This window comes from Myripristis murdjan, chromosome 13 (assembly GCF_902150065.1).
Source record: "Myripristis murdjan chromosome 13, fMyrMur1.1, whole genome shotgun sequence".
NCBI classification, from domain to species: domain Eukaryota; kingdom Metazoa; phylum Chordata; class Actinopteri; order Holocentriformes; family Holocentridae; genus Myripristis; species Myripristis murdjan.
The window spans coordinates 30,956,068-30,974,569 of NC_043992.1; the positions used below are offsets into that span (position 1 = coordinate 30,956,068).

The window sequence follows — 18,502 nt, forward strand, 5'->3', positions numbered from 1 at the left end:
TTGTGGAAAATGTAGGTCTGTATTAAGAATCCGCGAGTTGCAGCATGTGACACGGTTGAAGGCTCTGCAGGCACATCGGTGACTTTTGACCGCTGCAGAATCTGACATGCAGGCGTGCGAGAGATTCAAGCGTCTAGGTCTCCCTCAACTCCAATTATTCAACCCTCAGACATACATTTTGGCTTGATTAGGCTGCGCTGGGGCCAGTGAATAACAAGCAGTTAATAATGTTATGCCATGTCAGCTTGAAAACATGGAATGTAACCTTATTAAAGGCACGGTAAACCCAGTTAAAAATGAGGATTTTCTTGTTCAGCGTTATTATTGAGTGCTGTCTTCACCATCCACCAAGATTTGAGAGTCCCTAAAAGTCAATAACTAATAAAACTGGGTTTTGCGCACTGCAGTTTCTACAGTAATATCCTGGTTGTTGGAAGTGAACTTGCTGCAGGTCTTGCTAACAGCACTGCAACAAAATGCTAGTAAATGTTTCCATCTCTAACATCGCTGTGATATATGAGAATGTCACGTTCTGTGCCTTTTCCGCACAATCTGTCCTGTTTTATGTGTCTATTTATGGACTTGAGTCTGGTAAATAAATTGAATTGAATTGAATTGAATTGAATGTCCATGACTGATGCCATCATCAACTTACGCTCCAGCTCTGGCCTCCTCTTGGATGTTGGATTGGTAAAATAATCCACAGTAAATTGGTTGATTTGTGTCCAAGAACAGCACAAACTCGACACGCTCTGCTAACAGCCTAACGGTTGGGTGCAACTGAAGGCTGTCAATCAAACGAGGGCGGGAGGATTGAAAAATGACATGGGGCTTAGATTGAATTGCTCCGCTCTTACATGTGAAGTATAGCTTTTAATTCCCAGCAAAAGCAAGGCGAAATCAACCAGCAGGTCTCTGAGTGCATGGAAACGACTTCAGATTGTTGCAGTTTTGTGATGTTTTTCACACCCGCTGATGACAATAAAAAATAATTAAATTAAATGAAAAATTACAGTTTACCATTCCATTAAAGAATTCTCTTTCTCTCTCCCTCCCTCTCAGTGAGGACAGTTACACCGTCATAGACTACGCTCTGAGGGACCAGATCTGGGTCGGGCCCTGCCAGCCCGAGGATCTCAACCTGTCGCCGGTCAGAGCCACCGCCAGCATGCTGAGCTCACGGCAGGCCGGCGCCAACCATCTCTTCCGCCTGTGTTTCCGTAGCAACCACTCTGGAGAGAAGGTGCCCATGATCCTGGGAGTGGAGTTGATGTGAGTGACCTTTGACCCTCTTAACTGTACTCTTTGTTTGTTTCACATAAAAGCTGATTTACAGATTTAAAATCAGCTGATGATACCTGTACTGAACTTGAATTGCACTTAGCCCTCGTGTGTGCACCTCATGCCCATATGCTGGCTGATTATCTCTGATACACTGTTGTTTGCTGCTGTTGTAAGTTGGTGTTTGTGTTTGTGCCCCGGTAGACTGGAGAAACTGAATTGCCTTTTTTTAGGACAAATAAAGTCATCTGAATCTCAATCTCAATCTCAATCTGATGGGTTATCGATGGCCTTTTCTTAATCTCCTGCTGCGCTACTATGTACTCTCTCTCTCCTCCATACATTCTTTCAAAAACATGTTTTTTTTAAATCTCTCACCTTGCTGTTATCTATCTGAGTTCTTTTAATGTGACTACTCTTTCTTGGCCGCTCTAGGTCACAGGAATATTGAGTTACATCTATCCTCAGGCATTGTGATTGTGACCTTTACTGCTGGTTTTGTTTGGTGGGTGATCTTAGGAAGCACTTATTGTCATCTGCTCTGCATCAGCACGTAACCCAACTGCCTCGAATGTAATGTAGTCTGTTGCACCCGAAAATTAATTACTTTGTTGACTGGGAGTCTTCCATCCCAGTAATCTCCCCTGGAACAGAAACGCTTTTGTATTTCAGTTCTACTGGTTTGGCTGAAATGTGTCGCAGTGTAAATACACGACTCACAAATGTGCCGAGGAATAAAATCGTCCTGTTTTTGACTTCCTTAAAATTTGGGCCTTTGGCTGTGCTCGCAAAACTCAAACCGCTAATTCCGTCTCTCTTTGTAGAGCAAATTGACTGAGAAGCGAGGCTGTTTGGATAGATTATATAACCTGCACAAACAAAGGGATCCGTCACATATTGGGCTTCATACAGGGTGTGTTTGTTTTATTTAGCGTTTGCAAATGAACAGGGGTTGGTGCCCTCGCGTTCTCTCTCGCAGGCGCGCGCACTCGCACAAAATGCGCGCGCACACCCGCCCACACACACACTCGGCTTTCACTGTAATTATTCGCCGCGGTTCAAGGCTTTGTTAAGGAGTGTTTTCATACTCAAAAGGCCTGTTCCTCCTCATTCCTGTGTAATCAGAGAACCTTCCTGTTCTCGTATACGGGAGCCTAGTTTCTGTAAAATTTGCTAGTTCAAATTTGCAAGTTCAAAATAGCCAGAAGACACTTTTTTTTAAATTTTTCATTCTGCTATACAACTGCGCCCAACTCTTCTGTGAGTGAAAATGAAAAGTGTTAGAGCTTGGAGTCCTGGGTGAATAGCGATCTGCGCCATTACTGTTAGCTGGCCAAGTTGTTGCTGAGTGGAATGCTTGACAAAACAAGGGAAGGAATGGTGTTAAGTGTGACTGTTTTCGGCCGACGTCGGATGCGGCCTGAGTGACCTGACTCAAATGCACTACCCGCTGCGCTTTAGATACAGCCCTCGTATATAAGACGAGGTCCCCCGGTGTGTGTGTGTCATTGTGGAAAGCCCCTAGACTCCCTCCTTTGAAAGCTTTGGCTTGCGGCCCCCAGCTGAGATGTAATGATGTGTGTACGTCGAGGGTGCCAGGCTCCTCTCACTGTAGCGCTGAATGAGCTGAGTAAAGGAGTGCCCGGCGACCGCCCATTGTCACAGCGGTTGCTAGGCATTGCTACATCGGTTGCCTAGCAGCGGCCCATTGTTGAGCGGGCCAGTTCCCACGACTGTCCCCGCTCTCCCCCGGCGCCCCCGCCCTCCCCGACCCCTCGTCACACTCCCGTGTCTCATCTCTCAAGACAGTAGCCAATTTTTCGGTCTTTCTTTTTTGGTGACTACAGAATAACTTCCTCTTCCTGCGTCCATTCATCCCAAATTAGTGATCTAACCTAACATGACACAGGGAAGTGGCACTGCACCCCGCAGCCCGGTCCAGTCATCTATTAGAGGTAATGAAGTAGAGCGGAGAACGGAAGCGTGATTAAAGGTTGTTGAGGCTCCCTCAGAAATCGCTGCACAGGAGGAGGGATTAAGTGGTGCTCAAGTGGCAGCATGTGGGGTTCAAATGTGAAATTGCACACATTCTGATAGAAAATCTGTAAAGAAATGGACTCCTCTGTTTGGTTTTTGTTTCTCGTGTTTGTTCTACTTCATTCCTTAACCCGCTGACTAGCCCTATTTATAAGAACTGCTAAAGATTTGCTTTCTTTTCTCTTTTCATATCATTACGAAATTAAAGGTACACCATGCAAAACTGCTGAGGGTTGATTTTATGTGAGGACATGTAACCTGGGTGGGATGTTTATTGTATTGTTTTTCTCAGTTGACTCTAAAGGTTGCCACTTAACCCAACCTTCTGCAGTTTTCCGCAGTGCACCTTTAATTCTGTGCATTTTTTTTGGTTGCTGGTAAGACTAAAGGTGCAATTAAAAGACACTCAGGGCTCTAGTAACTTCCGATGAGAGTGATCCCTTGGCCTACATTTGTCTGTATGTCGGTGAGGACAGCAGCAGGAATGGCAGAGTAGTGTGTGTGTGAGGTCTTGGAAGTAGAACTACAGTAGACCACTCGTTTGGCGTTGGCCACATATGACATAACAAGTCAGGAATTCAAACAGACAGCTTGATTAGAGATGGCACAAGGCCGCCTGTGTCCCGCGTCTCAGACAGTCTCTCTGGCACTGTTCTCCATTTTCCTCTTTCTGTGTATATGTCTGCGTCCTCCTGCCATTTCTGTGTATCCTCTGTTTGCCGTGTGCGTGTGAGCGTGCCTTCTCCGTGACCCTGATGGTGTGTCCTGTTCAGTGAGTGCCTGAATAGTGCTTCTCTGTTAGAGGAACAGAGCAGCCACAGAAGTCTGCAGCAAAACAACTATTAGTCAGATACTCAGCCATAATACAAAGCAGCACCGGTTACGTAACAACTCTAATCGGAGGAGGGAGTCTGTGCTTCTGCTGCACACTTTGGTTTTGTTGTGGAGTTTCATACTGTGTCTGCTTTCGTTTATGTGATAAAGGGGAAACTGGCTGATGGGAATCATTCTCTCTGTCCGGGAGTTTCCCTGGCTAGTCCGCTTAAGGCGAGGAGATGTCGTGTTTTTGTCCCCGTAGTGGGAATTGTACCGGAATCCTGCTGTGACCTGTGGTTAAGAGGAAAGAAAGGAGGGACTGGTTTGTGGGTAAACAAATGGAAGAGCACAGAAGTGAAAAGGGTTAAGCGGAGAGGGAGATACTAAACTGAAACGAGATGAAAAACAGTCTGGGAGTGATTTGAAGTTGGCAGGGGGAGCGAGAGACAGAAAGAGGCTGTCATCACTCTTTTCTCTGGCTGTGTGAAAGAGGTTTTACAGGGCAGCCAGGCCTCTCCTCTTTCTCAGCGGTGAAATAGGAACCTTTGACAATGGAGTTATGATGCCTGGCCTTCTTCGGGATGAATGGTTAAAGGCAAAAAGAGGAGGTTTACTACCATGAATACACTGATCCTGCACAGACCTGTTTTCTTCTAGAGGGGACGGGGGCAAGCACCTGCTGTTCGCACACATGCGCCATTTACACACATGCATGTATACACACACAACCGCCCACATACAACAGTTCGAGGGCTCTTTTTTTAAATTATTTTTTTTATTTTTTACCTGAGGACCCTTTGGTATGCGCCTCACATTCCACAGATACCCATTAAGCGTCTCTCTCACATGTGTGCCTGTTTTTGCCTGGTGTGTTCAATATTAACACTTTGGACGCAGTATCTCAGCTGTTTTAACGTGAGAATGCAACCTGTTGTCATGGTGAGCGTGCATGTAAAGCACATGCACATGTATCTCCCGGCATGTGTGTACAGCTGTCAAGAGCGATGACTAACAACTGCCTTTCCCACGTCGGAGTAGATCAGATGTAGAAGTCGCACATTCCATGTCGAGAAGTAACCAGGCTTAGTTTAACCAAGTGATCTGTGCCGTGCCCTCTCAAGAGATTCATCGAAGCAACTTATTACTCACTCTTTGATTATATAATGATATTGCATAACTCTGACAATACTGATATTGAAGCAATCGGTCAAAGACATTGTGATACTTGGCCATATCGTGCAGCCCCGCTGTCTTGCATGTGTGCATCTCAGTCTCATTCGCCTCATGTAAGTCTGCATGCTGTCATATTGATCACATGAAATGCTCAGTCTAGCATCTACCGCGCCGCGTTCCCTGTGGGAAAGTATTACAGTTTGTCCTGGCCTGCATTACTGTGGTGGCTGATCTTTGTACTGTCATAATGTTCTTGTTGTTTTTCTGTGATCACATCATCATTTTATGGTGATACCGTAATGTCCCATTAGGCCTAGCTGTTGCGTGACCACAGTGAGATAGCATTTATGGTCAATCAGCCTCAAATCAAACCAGGACGGCATGTGTGTGATGGTAACAGGATGACGAGGTCTGTCTCTTTGAGGCCCAGTTGAGCTCCACAGAAATGCCTCCCCCGCTGTTTGAATATCTTGTATGTTCTGTCCATCAAGCATGATGTAGGCCAATGGTGCTGAGTCACCAGGTTCATTACCCTGAGAGGGTAACACCCTTCCCCCTTCCCTTTTTTTTTTTTCCCACCGCTCTGTCTTACTCCTCCTCTTTCGCTTGGTCTTTCTTCTCCTTTCAGTTTGAGCCATGAACAGGTGAAATAAGAGATAGAGTTTCCCAGAATTCGACCCATGTGTCGCCACCCACTCTCTCTGTCTCTCATGTGCGCACAAACACACACACACACACACATACATGCACATACACATGAGTGTGAGCGAAAGCAAAAGCAGGTCTGTCCCCTCCTGAGAATTAGCCTTTGTCTGCGTTTTGCACTGTTCGCTCCGAGTGAAAAAACACCTCTGTTTTCCCGCTGACAGGGGACACGCACGAGGGACGGAAGTCAAAACTTGTAGGGCAACGAAACTACCCGGTTTTCTCAATCGGCCACTGTGTGCATGCAAGCCCAAATTTATGTGTTGTTTCTTATTTGTCCTTGATTCTGAATATACTTTTATATACGTTTATATATATGTCCACAAAAGTCTGTCACCTAGTGTTTGGCATTCCTGCAAAACACAGTTAACAGAGCCTCAGACCCAAGAGGGAAGCAGGCAGGTAAATAGCTGTGAGGACAATTAGGGCGTGAGATATTTAGCCAGTCATTATTCTCAGCAGCTGATCAGAACTGTTTCAGCTCTGGCAAAGTAAAACAAGATGCTGTGCTGTTATGTTTGTTGTAGGAATGAGCGTGCTCGATGGATCAGTGCCCTGGGCCAGAACAACAATAACAAGAAGAACCAGGACAGAACTAGTGAGTCTCTCTCTCTCTCTCTCTCTCTCTCTCTCACACACACACACACACACACACACACACTTTTCCCCTTGCCTACGCTCCTTGACCTCCTCTCATTCAACCTTAGTGCACCACCTGGTGGTGGTTTGATCAAACTGTTTCCCATAAAGCTCAGGCTCACTGAACACAAAGTCACCTGTTTAAGTACGTTGTTCATTATACAGTGCACTCAAATGAGGCCAGTGAAGTTATTTTGGGCTTGTTGTCTGTGTGTGTTGTTCTAGATGCCATGCAGGTGGAAGTGACCAGGACGTACACAGCCAAGCAGCCGGATGAGCTGTCCCTGCAGGTGGCAGATGTGGTGTTGGTCTCTCAGAAAGTAGAGGACGGTACGTTGTGACTCTCTCTCTGCCTCCCTAGTCTCTGTGGCTCCCTCCTGTTATCTAATAGGCTAGAAATATTAGCTCCAAAATTAGGTACATGTGTTAAAAATAAGCAATATTATTCAGTTTTTCCTCATGCTTTGAATGATGGGAAATATGGAAAACAAACATGCATTTCGGTCCCAAAAAAAATCTGTCAGCAGTGTTATATTTTGAAGATATCATTGGTGCTTACACATTTGATTTTGGCAGACTTTGAATGTTGAAATAAAGGCTACCAAAAAAGCATTGGGAAAAAATAAACTATACTGCAATATTTTTTTTTTTTTTATATCTCATAATACAAATTTTACGCACTCTTAATTTTCGACCTTTTTGTTTACCCCTCCTTTCATCTGCCTGTCTTTCTCACATAATGAAGTCAATCGTTAGGGTATTGACCTGTTTGATGTGGTTTTACACACACACACACACACACACACACACACACACACACACACACACACACACACACAGAGAGAGAGAGAGAGAGAGAGAGAGGCCAAAGGTTATTTTTCTTAAGGTGTCCATGGCAACTGACTTTCATGTGTTATTGGGCTGAGAAGAACAGACAGCCAAAACCAAGAATAGGACGAGGGAGCACGGCATTTCATTTCGTCTTTTAATAATGTGCGTGTTGTGTTCCAGGCTGGTATGAGGGTGAGCGACTGCGCGATGGAGAGAGAGGATGGTTCCTTGCGGAGTGCGCTGAGCCAATCACATGCCCGGCCACCATCGAGCGCAACATGCAGAGGATGGACCGCCTGCAAGGGCTGGAGACCAACGTATGACTCTGACAGGCTGGGTGCGCCCGGAAAATACCCCAGCGGACTCCTTTACCCTTAAACCGCCAAGAGCTTTCTCAGCTGCTGGTGATCCCTCGACTTGCCAGCGACCTGCCTTTCAAGCAGTGAACCCCAGCTAATGAGCCCCTTTCACCCTGATGCCCTTTAATAGCGTCGCCGACCTGCCTTCAGGGATCACGGGGACCAGTGAAGGAGGTGTCCAGCTGCAGCATGCTGGCAGCGCTTGTTCTTTTCAGATTAGTAACTCAGGTGGTATAGAGCAAGCCATAATTTGGACTTTTGCTTTTTGCCCACTAAAAAAATCAGGCATCGGCCGTCTGTCGTCTTCCTCATCCCCCGCTACTGTCTGAGATTTCAAGCGAAGGCTGAGTTCAGAAGCAAAACAAAGCCAGCTTAACTAATGACCCATCCCTGTGTGGGAGGCATGGCTTGACAGTGGGATCTCTCAAACCCATTTACACTCTGGTTGGCCGGGAAACTTGACTTCCTCTGTCTAAGGGACCGCTTTCCGCCCGCCGCTCCATTAGTATGAAATTTGCATATTTCGTTTCTGAAACACGTTTTTGGAGTCGAAGCGATGTGCAATGTGACGGTGGAACTGCAGTGCCTCTGTAGTCGCTGATCAGACCGAACAGAAGGGTGTGCAAATGGCAGCAGCCCAGCTTCTGCTCTGTTTATAAGGCTTAAGCCATGTGTTGACGATGTGTGCCAGTAACAGTGTAACTAGGAAGATGCTGTGCCTGAATGTGATTTAAAAAAAAAAAAAAAGACCCGGCAGGTTCTTCAGTGTTTTGTCAAGTGCAGAAGCTGTTGGAAGATTTCTGTAACATCTGACGAACTCGTATGATGTATCTGGATGTGATCTGGCAAAGCATATTGGCAATGAAATTGAATGTGATGCATGTTGATCGAAAAAATGAAAAGAAAATTCAAGCCAAACCCCCAAGGCACTTATCAATTGGATAATGTTTGATATTACACTCGTCTGGGTTTCATATAGTAGGCTTCAGATGTTTTAATTTCATGTCCTCCGTGGGGTAAACAGAAGGGTCAAGGATCCGCTGTGGACCCTGCTGTTTGTCACCAATTTAATGTCACCTTCATGAATCAGACTCTGCGTTTGTGTCACACAGACTATTATTCTCTCCAGCTGCTCAGTAATTTTGACAGCCTGGAATCACAGTATGGCCCTAGAGTGCCCACCCCTGATGCCAGCCAGAGGTAAATATCCATTTAAGACTTTTATCTGTGATATTACAGACTTTTATCTGTGGTATTAGAGGTGACCTGCAATTAATATGTTGTTTATGGTGAAATCGGAAGAGACGAGCAGCTCTGCCCAGCCCTGGTTTTAATGTGATTGTCATCTGTGAGTCATCTTTTTAGTGTTGCCATGTCCAGCTAAAGGAAATGAATGGCCTGGCTTGAGTACAGTGATAACACCATCTATCAAGCCCACATGCTCTGGCAGGCGACCAGAACTGCTCCACTACAGAGAGCTAGACATGATGTACAGTAGAGAGCATGCTGCCCCGCAGGAAGGACATGTCAATTCAGACTCTCACTCGACAAGACAAGACAAAGCTTTGCATTTGCACTCAGGGGGAAAAATGTGATACCACATATGTAACTACAGTCAGCGATCTTCATTTCAACCATGTTGCCGGCTTGTAACCACTGTAAATCACCCATGTAAATATGTATCATGCCTAAACAGCCTGAACTGCAATTTGCATGTTATCCTAAATACAGGTTTATACTGCAGAGGAATTATGTTTATTCAACCTTAGATATTTTCATCATACATTATGCTCTCTAATAAAAGCTTAATTGCTTGTGGGCTGTCTCGTAGTCTGGCTGATTAATTTGACATCCCTCCCTGAGGACCACTGCCAGAAAGGCTGAGGAAATTTCTCCACTTTTATTCCTCCACTAAGACGTGCAATGAGGAATTAGCCACCTGCTCTCTGGACATCCGGTGGACTTTTAACCAGATGTATTCATGAAAGATTCAACCACCGGCATTTTTCCCAGAAATATTAATCAAATATCTGCCACTAAAGCAAGAGTAGGCAACCGTGTGCCACTGGATTGCCAAGAGTAAGCATTCCGACCGCTGGCCACACTGAATGATCTCACTGATTAGTCCCTCACTGCACACACAACAGATGGTAACATCCCATAACCCTTACCTTCACTCGCTGGTGAAGTGTTTGACAGAGCAAGGCAGATGAAAGCAAGACATTCTGTGTTACAGCTGTACTTTATTGTGCAGTCCCTTATGTACAGATTGCTGAGAGACCAAGCAGAGACTTATGCAAAACAGATAATGTAAAAACTAACCAACAGACAAGAACAGCTTCTTAGTTTATTATAACGTGGATTGGTATTTGCCAAAAAAGACCAAACAAGCAAAAAAGAAAGAGTTCTTCCATTTAAGTGCACAAATATTTTCCAGTCCTCCTACGTCCTCTGTTTGGTCTTCAGGAGCCGCCCATGGCCACTTAGGTTTAAACAAAGCAGCACCATAAAGAAAGCCAGCTTAACACGATGAATATCCCTACCGAGTTCTGCCGTTCTTAGCTACGGATGTGGTCATTCGACCCTAAACATTTTACATTCTCGTCTCTTTATAGCTAGCAAAATAGAGTTATTCATCTGAGGAAAACTGGCAGCTGGCCAACACTCTCTGCTTTGAAAAAATAGACTTTCATCAAGTCTTAGAGCCACCTCTAATTATCATCATCGTCATCGTCGTCGTCGTCATTGAAGTAGATGTGTTGTCCTCGGGGAGCAGAGGCCCACGGTCTTCCGTAGCTTGCACTGTTGGTACTGCTCGTGGGCTTCTCCTGGGTGGTGATGAGGTCTATGATGGCCGTAATGACGGCGCAGTCTTTGGACTGACGGTTGTGCCAGTCCACCGGAGCGGGGTTACAGATCTTCCCCTCCAGCAGAGAATCCAACTCTTTCTTCAGACTCTGTGAAGAGGGAGATTAGGGACCTTGGTAAGCCAGAAATAATGTAAATTAATTCAGGATGCACAATAATATCAGCATGTTATCTGTGGTGGCAGATAAAGGCTTTAAAATGAAATATTGGCATTGACTCGAAATGAAAATTTCTGCCCATATTGGGTTGCACAATGCACTTACTTTCACATAATCCCTGTGGACAGAGATTACATTTAATTCATTTGTTAAGCAACTCGTGAAATAGGTCAAATTTGCCCTGGCTGAGGCAGGATTGTCTCAGGGAGAGCATCATCCAAGCCTGTTAAAGTGGGATGAATCTTAAAGTTTTGTTTTAAAGAAAATGTTACATAAAAAAAAAGTTATGCATTACATAACCTAAGTTGGAGTAGTTTTCTTATTTTTCCCAGTGAATGTGAATGTTTTACATGTCTGCATCTGCCAGTGGGCCATTATGATCAGAGTAGGCATAATAATATGTTATCTCCGTTACAGGAGAGCCTTGATATTCTCTGCAATTAGGTGAAAAAAAAAAACGTTCATATATCGGTATTGGCGTCACCAATCTGGCACAAGAGTTGGAGAATGTTGGCATTTCGGATACTGACAAAAAATCCAATGTCTCCAATGTCTGCATCCTCCTAAAATTAATCTCAGCTGAGGTTTATGCCCTGTGTATGCACATCCTCCTGTACCTTGACGAGGTGAGCGATGCGTGCCGGGGATCTGAAGACGATCCACTGGTCGACGGCGATGGTCTCCTGGTCCTCGTCTTTCTGGATGGTGATGTCTCCTCCGAAGAACAGCAGCGAGAAGGGGGACACCTCCGTGCAATCATACAGGAAGATCTGAGGACACAGAGCAATGACACAAACACACAACAGGGAGTATTAAAAACACGCGCACACACAATGACAGGGAGCAGCATCATTATGACAGACCATGCCCGACAGCCATTCTGCAGTGTGGGTTGAAAGTGTCCCATTAGAGAAGAGAGGCTGTGTGAGTTTGAAAATGTGTTTCAAGGCTTTCGGTGAAATGAGAAATGTCATCTTGCCCTGTCTGTGAATCACACTCTCTTTTGGACTATGGGTTTATATTTTTCTCTTCTGGACGTCTTCCTCCCTGTGCTAAACCGACAGATGTCCAATGGTTTTGATTTTGATATTTAAAGTTAACAAATGGGTATTTTTTTCTTCAATTGGTAAACAAGTAGGTCCATGTTTTAAACTATAAATTGGGAAAAATTCAAAACAGCATTTTAGATAAATGCTGAAATTTGGGAGTACAGTGGTCCCTCGTTTATCGCAGGAGTTACGTTCTAAAAATAACCCGCACTAGGCGAAATCCGCGAAGTAGTCAGCTTTATTTTTTACAATTATTATAGCTGTTTTAAGGCTGTAAAACCCCTCACTACACACTTTATACACTTTTCTCAAACAGGCATTAACATTTTCTCACTTTTCTCTCTTGTTTAAACTCTCAAAGTTCAAACCTTGGTAGAAAAACAAGTCCAGTATTATAGAATGAACGCATTCTGTACTGTACAGGAGACACGGCACGGAGGAGATTGATTGACAATGGTCTACAGTCCCTTAGCCAATCAGGACGCAGAACACAATGCGATGTAATAAAAAAAAAAAAAAAATGCAAAATTGCACAAAAAAAAATCTGCGAAACTGCAAGGCCACGAAAGGTGAACCGCGTTATAGCGAGGGACAACTACTCTAAAACAAGAAAAGCACTGATCTCGTACTCACTCACAAACTGTTTTACACTTGGGTGAGACAGCACTGAGTGTAGGTTAGGAGCTGTTTGAGGGGTCAAACCAACCCTTAGTTTCCCCGATTGGATGGGAACAGCTAGAAAGAAAGGGATAAAGCTTATGACAGAAGGAGGGAGTGACAGAAAGCATCCACAGAGAGAGAAATACAGAGAGGTGGAAGGCGTGGGCAGGAGACAAGGAAAACAAAGACGCAGGAAGAGAGCAGGGACAACCGCATCTGCTCCATGAATGTGTAATGTAATGGACCAGGGGCAAGTGCGTCAGACGAGATAAAGTTGAACGTCATCCCTCACTTTCTTTCTTTTTCTTTTTTTTTGTTTTCTCATGGCCCTCATCTCCTGCTTCCTTCTCTCTCAGTGTGCCAATGGCCTTGACAATCCCACAGGCTCTCGGTGGCCATTTCTTTTTTTTTTTTTCTCAACACAAACACATAAACGCACGGCACAAGCACGCAATCACTTAAACAGTGCGAGACAAAGCAAATTTAATGGCGGCAATAATGAAGCGCAGAAGATACAGCTGAAGCCCTTTCTTCATAAAGATAATGGCACCAAAGAGAGGGAGAAAGACACACCGGCAGCAGTCACAGAGAGGACTTGAAAGGTGTGTTTTTTTTTTCCACAGAATGGTAACATTCACAAAGACAGACAGCACAGACAGAACAAAGACAGATAGATGGAAGGAAAGGGAGATTGGGAGTGCAAGGGGGGGGAGAAAAAAGTGAAACAGAGAAGAGGGGGTAGAGGGAGAGAAGAGAGGGCGACAGTCAGAGAGATGCATTGACTGTTTTGCCCTCCCCACCCCGCCCCCCACACACACCTCTCATATTGTGTCTGGGAGCTTTGAAGCACAACAGCCTTTGAGAGGGAGTTGAAAGGCGGCGTTTTAATCAAATATTCATTCAGTCTAAAGCTGGCATGGTACCTCAGCCAACCTTTACCCAACGGTCCTCCTCTCTACTCACACACACCTTCAGAGAGACATGCACACTCAAGCAGAGGCAGGAGTCTAACACTCAAACACGTACTGTAGTGCACGGAAACGCATAACATTAATACAACAGTTTCACATGACAGTACTAGACTGATCTTTTTTTTTTTTTTTTTTTTTTTTTTCCAGTCCCGGATTGTTTGCATGTGTTCCCCTCTTCCACTCACACTGCTAGTTCTCATCTTGAGGTGGTAGATGAGCCAGGTGTAGTTGAACTCCGTCTCCTCCGCGTTGACAGATTTTGGATGGATACACACCTTCCCATCGGCCTGGGTGTACACCTTAACCCTGGAAAAGAGAAAGCATTTGTGATCGAGTCCAATACTTTAGCCACTACTGGCTGCTAACTGGGCTGAAGTGTACTCAGAAAAACAATATTCAGTCTTTACCAAAACTAGTGCTGGGCGGTATGACCAAAAATGTATATCACGGTATTTTTCAAAATTATATCGGTTTCACGGTATATGCCGGTATTTTCTTTTTTCATGCACGACTGGGTGTTAACCACATTTTCTAATGATTTAGATAAGAATTACTGCAGTAAATTAACTTAGAATGACCTATTTTACTGTTATGAGGAATGAATACTGGACATTAAGGTCCAAGTTGTCCACCCTAGTATTAATACAGGTTTACATGGCAACACAAAATGATGCAAAGAGGTGGGACTCATGATTCTAATGAAGTGAAGGAATCAGAATGCGTGACATTTGTGGTCAAAATACAGAACCTTTTTATTATGCAAATTTAAGGCCACTTGCATTAATATGCAGACTGGTTTGACTGATTTAACAACATGTTAAATTATTATTATTATTTTAAAAATGTGAATTACTTATCAAACAGACCTAAAAATTCAGCTACAAATGAATGAGCAGTAGTACACGTGATATCACAGACTGAAAAATAAGCCGAAGTGATACCTCTTCTCTGAATAGACAAGCTAAGCCAGTGTGCTGCTGTTAGCCAGTGAAAACAGAGCGGAGTGGCAACTCTTCGCTTCGTTACACAATCTATGTCAGTGCGCTGCGGTAGCCTGGAAAGTTTCTTTTGTCTTTGCCAGACGGATTTTTGAAGCCGAAGAACTTCCAAACAGCCGACACAGCTCCTCTTTTTGGTAAAAGTTCTTCAGCTTCATTTTCTGAGTCCCCACTGCTTAGTGAGTGCAACTGCAAAAACAGTTATTTTCTCACCAGTGTCATACTCCACAGAGTCTGTCACTTCCAATAAGTTCTCAACACAAATACAGCCATACGACGATGTCCCGGCACACCCAAACACACTCAACTTACATTTCCTGTGGCCAGCCTCAGCCTTTACTACACACCACATAGCGCTCAGAGGAATAATGCACTTCAACACAAATCAAATACATGGTGACGCACACAAGCATTATTGTTTGTGTGTGTGTTGTCATGACTTTCTGCCAAAACTGAGTGAAAATTGTATCACCGAAACAAATTTGTTAAAATGTATTCAAAACTGCAATTACAGAAATAACCCCTCAACTCAGGCTCCTTTGGCTTCATTTGGCATTGTTATGATGCACACAGAGCGCCTCCTGTCATTACTGCGAGGCAGGTCCCAAAACAAACCGAGATGGAGCCTGCAAATCAACACTTTGATGAAAGTATCTCTGTGTTCCAAACCCCTCCGAGTCACGCTCACAAAACCAGCTTCTTAACTGTGGGGAACGAGGAGTGTGCAGCAGACAGTTTTCTGATTTAGCAGCAAAACAAACAAAAGTGCTTCAACTGAGGAATCAATTCATTAAATGCGGCGCAGAAAACATAAACCTGACTGTCTTAGCATCCTAACTGTTGAAAATATCTCTTATCATGCAGAGGAAATCACACTGAGAACCTCAGAACAAATGAGGCCACGGCGGTGCCACTGAGGAAATAAAAAAGTGACAGCTCTTGTGCGTGCGTGCGTGTGTGAGTGTGTGTGTGTGTGTCTGTCTTTTCCAGACAGGTCACAGCCACAGCTTATGACAGCTGCCTAAGGGTAGTTCGATGATGACTGCATTGATCTTCAGCTGCAAGAGTGTTTCAGTTTTTGACAATTTTCCTACCATGGTCTCTGCACAGCCTCAGGTAATTGTCACTGGACTGTTATAGAACACCAGCCTGAAAACTCTGATGAGATATTGCTTTGTGGAAGTGTTTTTTTCTGTGTAGAGATCAATACGAGTGATTCTGCACTTCTCCTCCTTGTGCTGTGCAGCCCTTTCCTCTTTGTGTGTCTTTATCCTTCTCTGTGTCGTTCGGTGGACGGACTCACCCTGGCCTCTTCTTGCTGTGAGACGGTCTGATCATGGCCACCTTAGGGTACAGACCAGCTACAATCACCGCCTTGATCAACTTCTCATTTTCTGAAGGAAGAAATGACAGAAAGTGAAGAGGGACTAATGCTTCATTAGTCCAATGTTAATATTAAACTATGACGGTGACAAAAAGTTAATGTCTGATTAAGTTTCACTTGTCTGCTTGCTTCAATTTCACAGACTACACTCAGCGGCCACTTTATCAGGTCCAACTGTACAATCTAATGCAGTTCAGTGCAACAGCTCTGACATCAATTCTACCTTTTAAGAAAGTTTATAATGTTCAGTTTTATGTTCACATTGTGCAGAATGTGTCAATTTAATTATATGTTTATTATTGAGGTTGTAGTTTGCAGAGGTCTTGTGCTGGACGACATTATATTGAGAGGTGTTTCTAATTTTTTGTCCTCCCTATTTATATACATAAGGGGGGACAGAATAGTGGAAACACCTCTCAATAAAATGCAGTCCAGCACAACAGCAGCATTAACTATGAGCTCAATGCCAAACACAGAACTGAATGAACACCTCTATTACTGTGACAAAAAGAAAACCTGAGCATTACAGGCATCAGAAAAGTCAACTTTATGGCACAACATTTGTATTGGATTGGGTGGTGAAGGTGTACCTAATAAAATGGCCACCTAGTGTATGTGACACTAACGCTGGCATTGGCTCAACCATAAGCATTTTTTTATCATTACGAAAGAACAGAACACACTGGAGCACACTAAACTAGGTGGTAGGAGGGTACGCCCACAGGGAAATACTAAAAATGAAAGCCACTGCATAGTCTTCACCTCTGCTCAAGACTTGAATGCATCAACATTTCAGTTTATACTGGAAGGTTGTTGAGTAAGATTCACTTTGGTATAAAACCTTTGTCAACACATCCTGACAAAGGCTTGTACAGAAGGTTTTTTTTTCCTTTTCTTTTTTTTTTTAATGTTGATGAATTAAAGTAGAGCAGAAGTGAGGAGGGTTTGGGCTTTCATAATTTTTTAAGTTTTGATTTTGTTCTATACATAAACACATTTGTAGCAAGGAATCTATAAATTTGGTAATCAAACAGTTGTAATACAATGTACTGGAGTACACTCGGCATCTACAGACTACTTTACAAGTTACTGTACGACCTCAAACATAGCAGACTGACACATTACAGACACTTGATAGAAAGCTGAATATCAGCTTTGGCTTTTCCAAACAAAGTGAAACTAAAGAATGAAAGGAGACTTTTTACATTCATGAGCCACATCACATAGGACATATAAAAACTGGCAAATTGGTGAATTCATCAATACACTTTGGGACTGGAACAGTTGAGATGTCAAGTGCATTGCGATAGTTCATGTAAGCCACTGTCACACGGCTAGATCCCAAACACACTGCTCATCTTGTCTACCTGAGTTGACGTTGGACATGGGGTCTTTGGGGTCCTTGCTGCTGACAAAGCCGGCCCCCATCAGGTGCTCAGCAAACTGGCCCTTCATGTTGTGCAGCATCTGCGAAGAAGCAAAGATAAATTACTTCACAAAAAAACGGCCTGTCCTCAGTCTAGACAGGAACCAGCATCTCATATTTTAATCATGGAGCACCTTGGGTTTTATTCTGGAGGCCTTTCGGGTTAGGGCTGGTGCTGCTAACCTGAACGGTCCTTGATCAATACTTGCTTTCAGAGATGCTTCACAAATGTGGTGTCCCTGGCTCACCTGGAGTGTGTTGGCAGACAGGAAGTTGTCCCAGCAGTACTCTCTCTCGTACCTGGCGCCACGCCGTTTGGCCTCTTCCCAACCCTGACGAGTCAATGCACAATCGATTCAGACCGGCTCAAATCACATGACGGACTATCACAGGAGAACGAAAATTCAAGACAGCTGCGTGATGCTTTTACCTGGAAAGCATTAACAATCGTGAGGTGGTCACTCTTGGAGTTTCTGGACAGTGTTTTTCTCCTCATGTCTGCCATCTTCTCTTTGCCCTGAGAGCAGACACATCATCAGCTTGCTTCTTTTGAAAGGAAAATTTAACACTTTAGTGCACAGCTCGAAGCTAATGCCATAGGATGTAACTTATTCCGTGCAGCAGAAACACAGCGAGAAAATCCAGATGATTTTGTGCGCCAATACTGTCAAATGCGGTTGTATTTCCACAAGTGTAAGCTTTCATGTCTGTGATCTCTGTGCCTTACCAGGGGGATGAAGAAAGGGTCTTTGAAGCTGAGTGAAGCGGCGATGGTGAGCACAGGGTCAAGGCAGCCAAGCAGAGCTCCAAACAGGATCAGCTTCCCAATGTGAGGCTCCACCGGCAGCCGGGCCAGGTGGACACCCAGCGCCGTCAGATTCTCCGAGCGGTCCAGGGCATTCTAGCGCAAAAAAAAAAAAAAAAAGTCAAAAAACCCAACACATATCAGTAGCCAACTTTAGCCGCAAATGAAGGGTTTACAGCCAGTTGTTCTTACTGACTAATGCTCATGTTTATCTCATCCACTGCACTACACAAAGCTGTTTCTTTTGATCCCCACCCATGCACAATTGGTACGTATAGTTCTGGTGATGTAACTGCTTTGTGTGTTTGTTTTTAAAGATATTTTTGGAAGACGTCTCATTAC

The 18,502-nt window shown here is 44.2% G+C and overlaps 2 protein-coding genes across 2 annotated transcripts in view; one reads left to right on the forward strand and one right to left on the reverse strand.

Moving 5' to 3' along the window:
* Nucleotides 1-9,659, forward strand: part of LOC115369819 (rho guanine nucleotide exchange factor 26) — a 29,336-nt gene extending 19,677 nt beyond the window's left edge. The window contains exons 12-15 of the mRNA XM_030066490.1: nt 1,063-1,272; nt 6,540-6,610; nt 6,877-6,981; nt 7,663-9,659. Of these exons, the coding sequence (XP_029922350.1) occupies nt 1,063-1,272; nt 6,540-6,610; nt 6,877-6,981; nt 7,663-7,805 (529 nt within the window). The 3' untranslated portion in view covers nt 7,806-9,659. The remainder of the gene's footprint in view (nt 1-1,062; nt 1,273-6,539; nt 6,611-6,876; nt 6,982-7,662) is intronic.
* A 403-nt stretch (nt 9,660-10,062) lies between these two features.
* The window catches only part of dhx36 (DEAH (Asp-Glu-Ala-His) box polypeptide 36), a 31,122-nt gene continuing 22,682 nt past the window's right edge, over nt 10,063-18,502 (reverse strand). Inside the window, exons 19-26 of the mRNA XM_030066489.1 lie at nt 18,083-18,256; nt 17,786-17,872; nt 17,604-17,687; nt 17,297-17,396; nt 15,849-15,939; nt 13,733-13,853; nt 11,485-11,637; nt 10,063-10,798 (exon numbers count right to left, since the gene is read on the reverse strand). Of these exons, the coding sequence (XP_029922349.1) occupies nt 10,553-10,798; nt 11,485-11,637; nt 13,733-13,853; nt 15,849-15,939; nt 17,297-17,396; nt 17,604-17,687; nt 17,786-17,872; nt 18,083-18,256 (1,056 nt within the window). The 3' untranslated portion in view covers nt 10,063-10,552. The remainder of the gene's footprint in view (nt 10,799-11,484; nt 11,638-13,732; nt 13,854-15,848; nt 15,940-17,296; nt 17,397-17,603; nt 17,688-17,785; nt 17,873-18,082; nt 18,257-18,502) is intronic.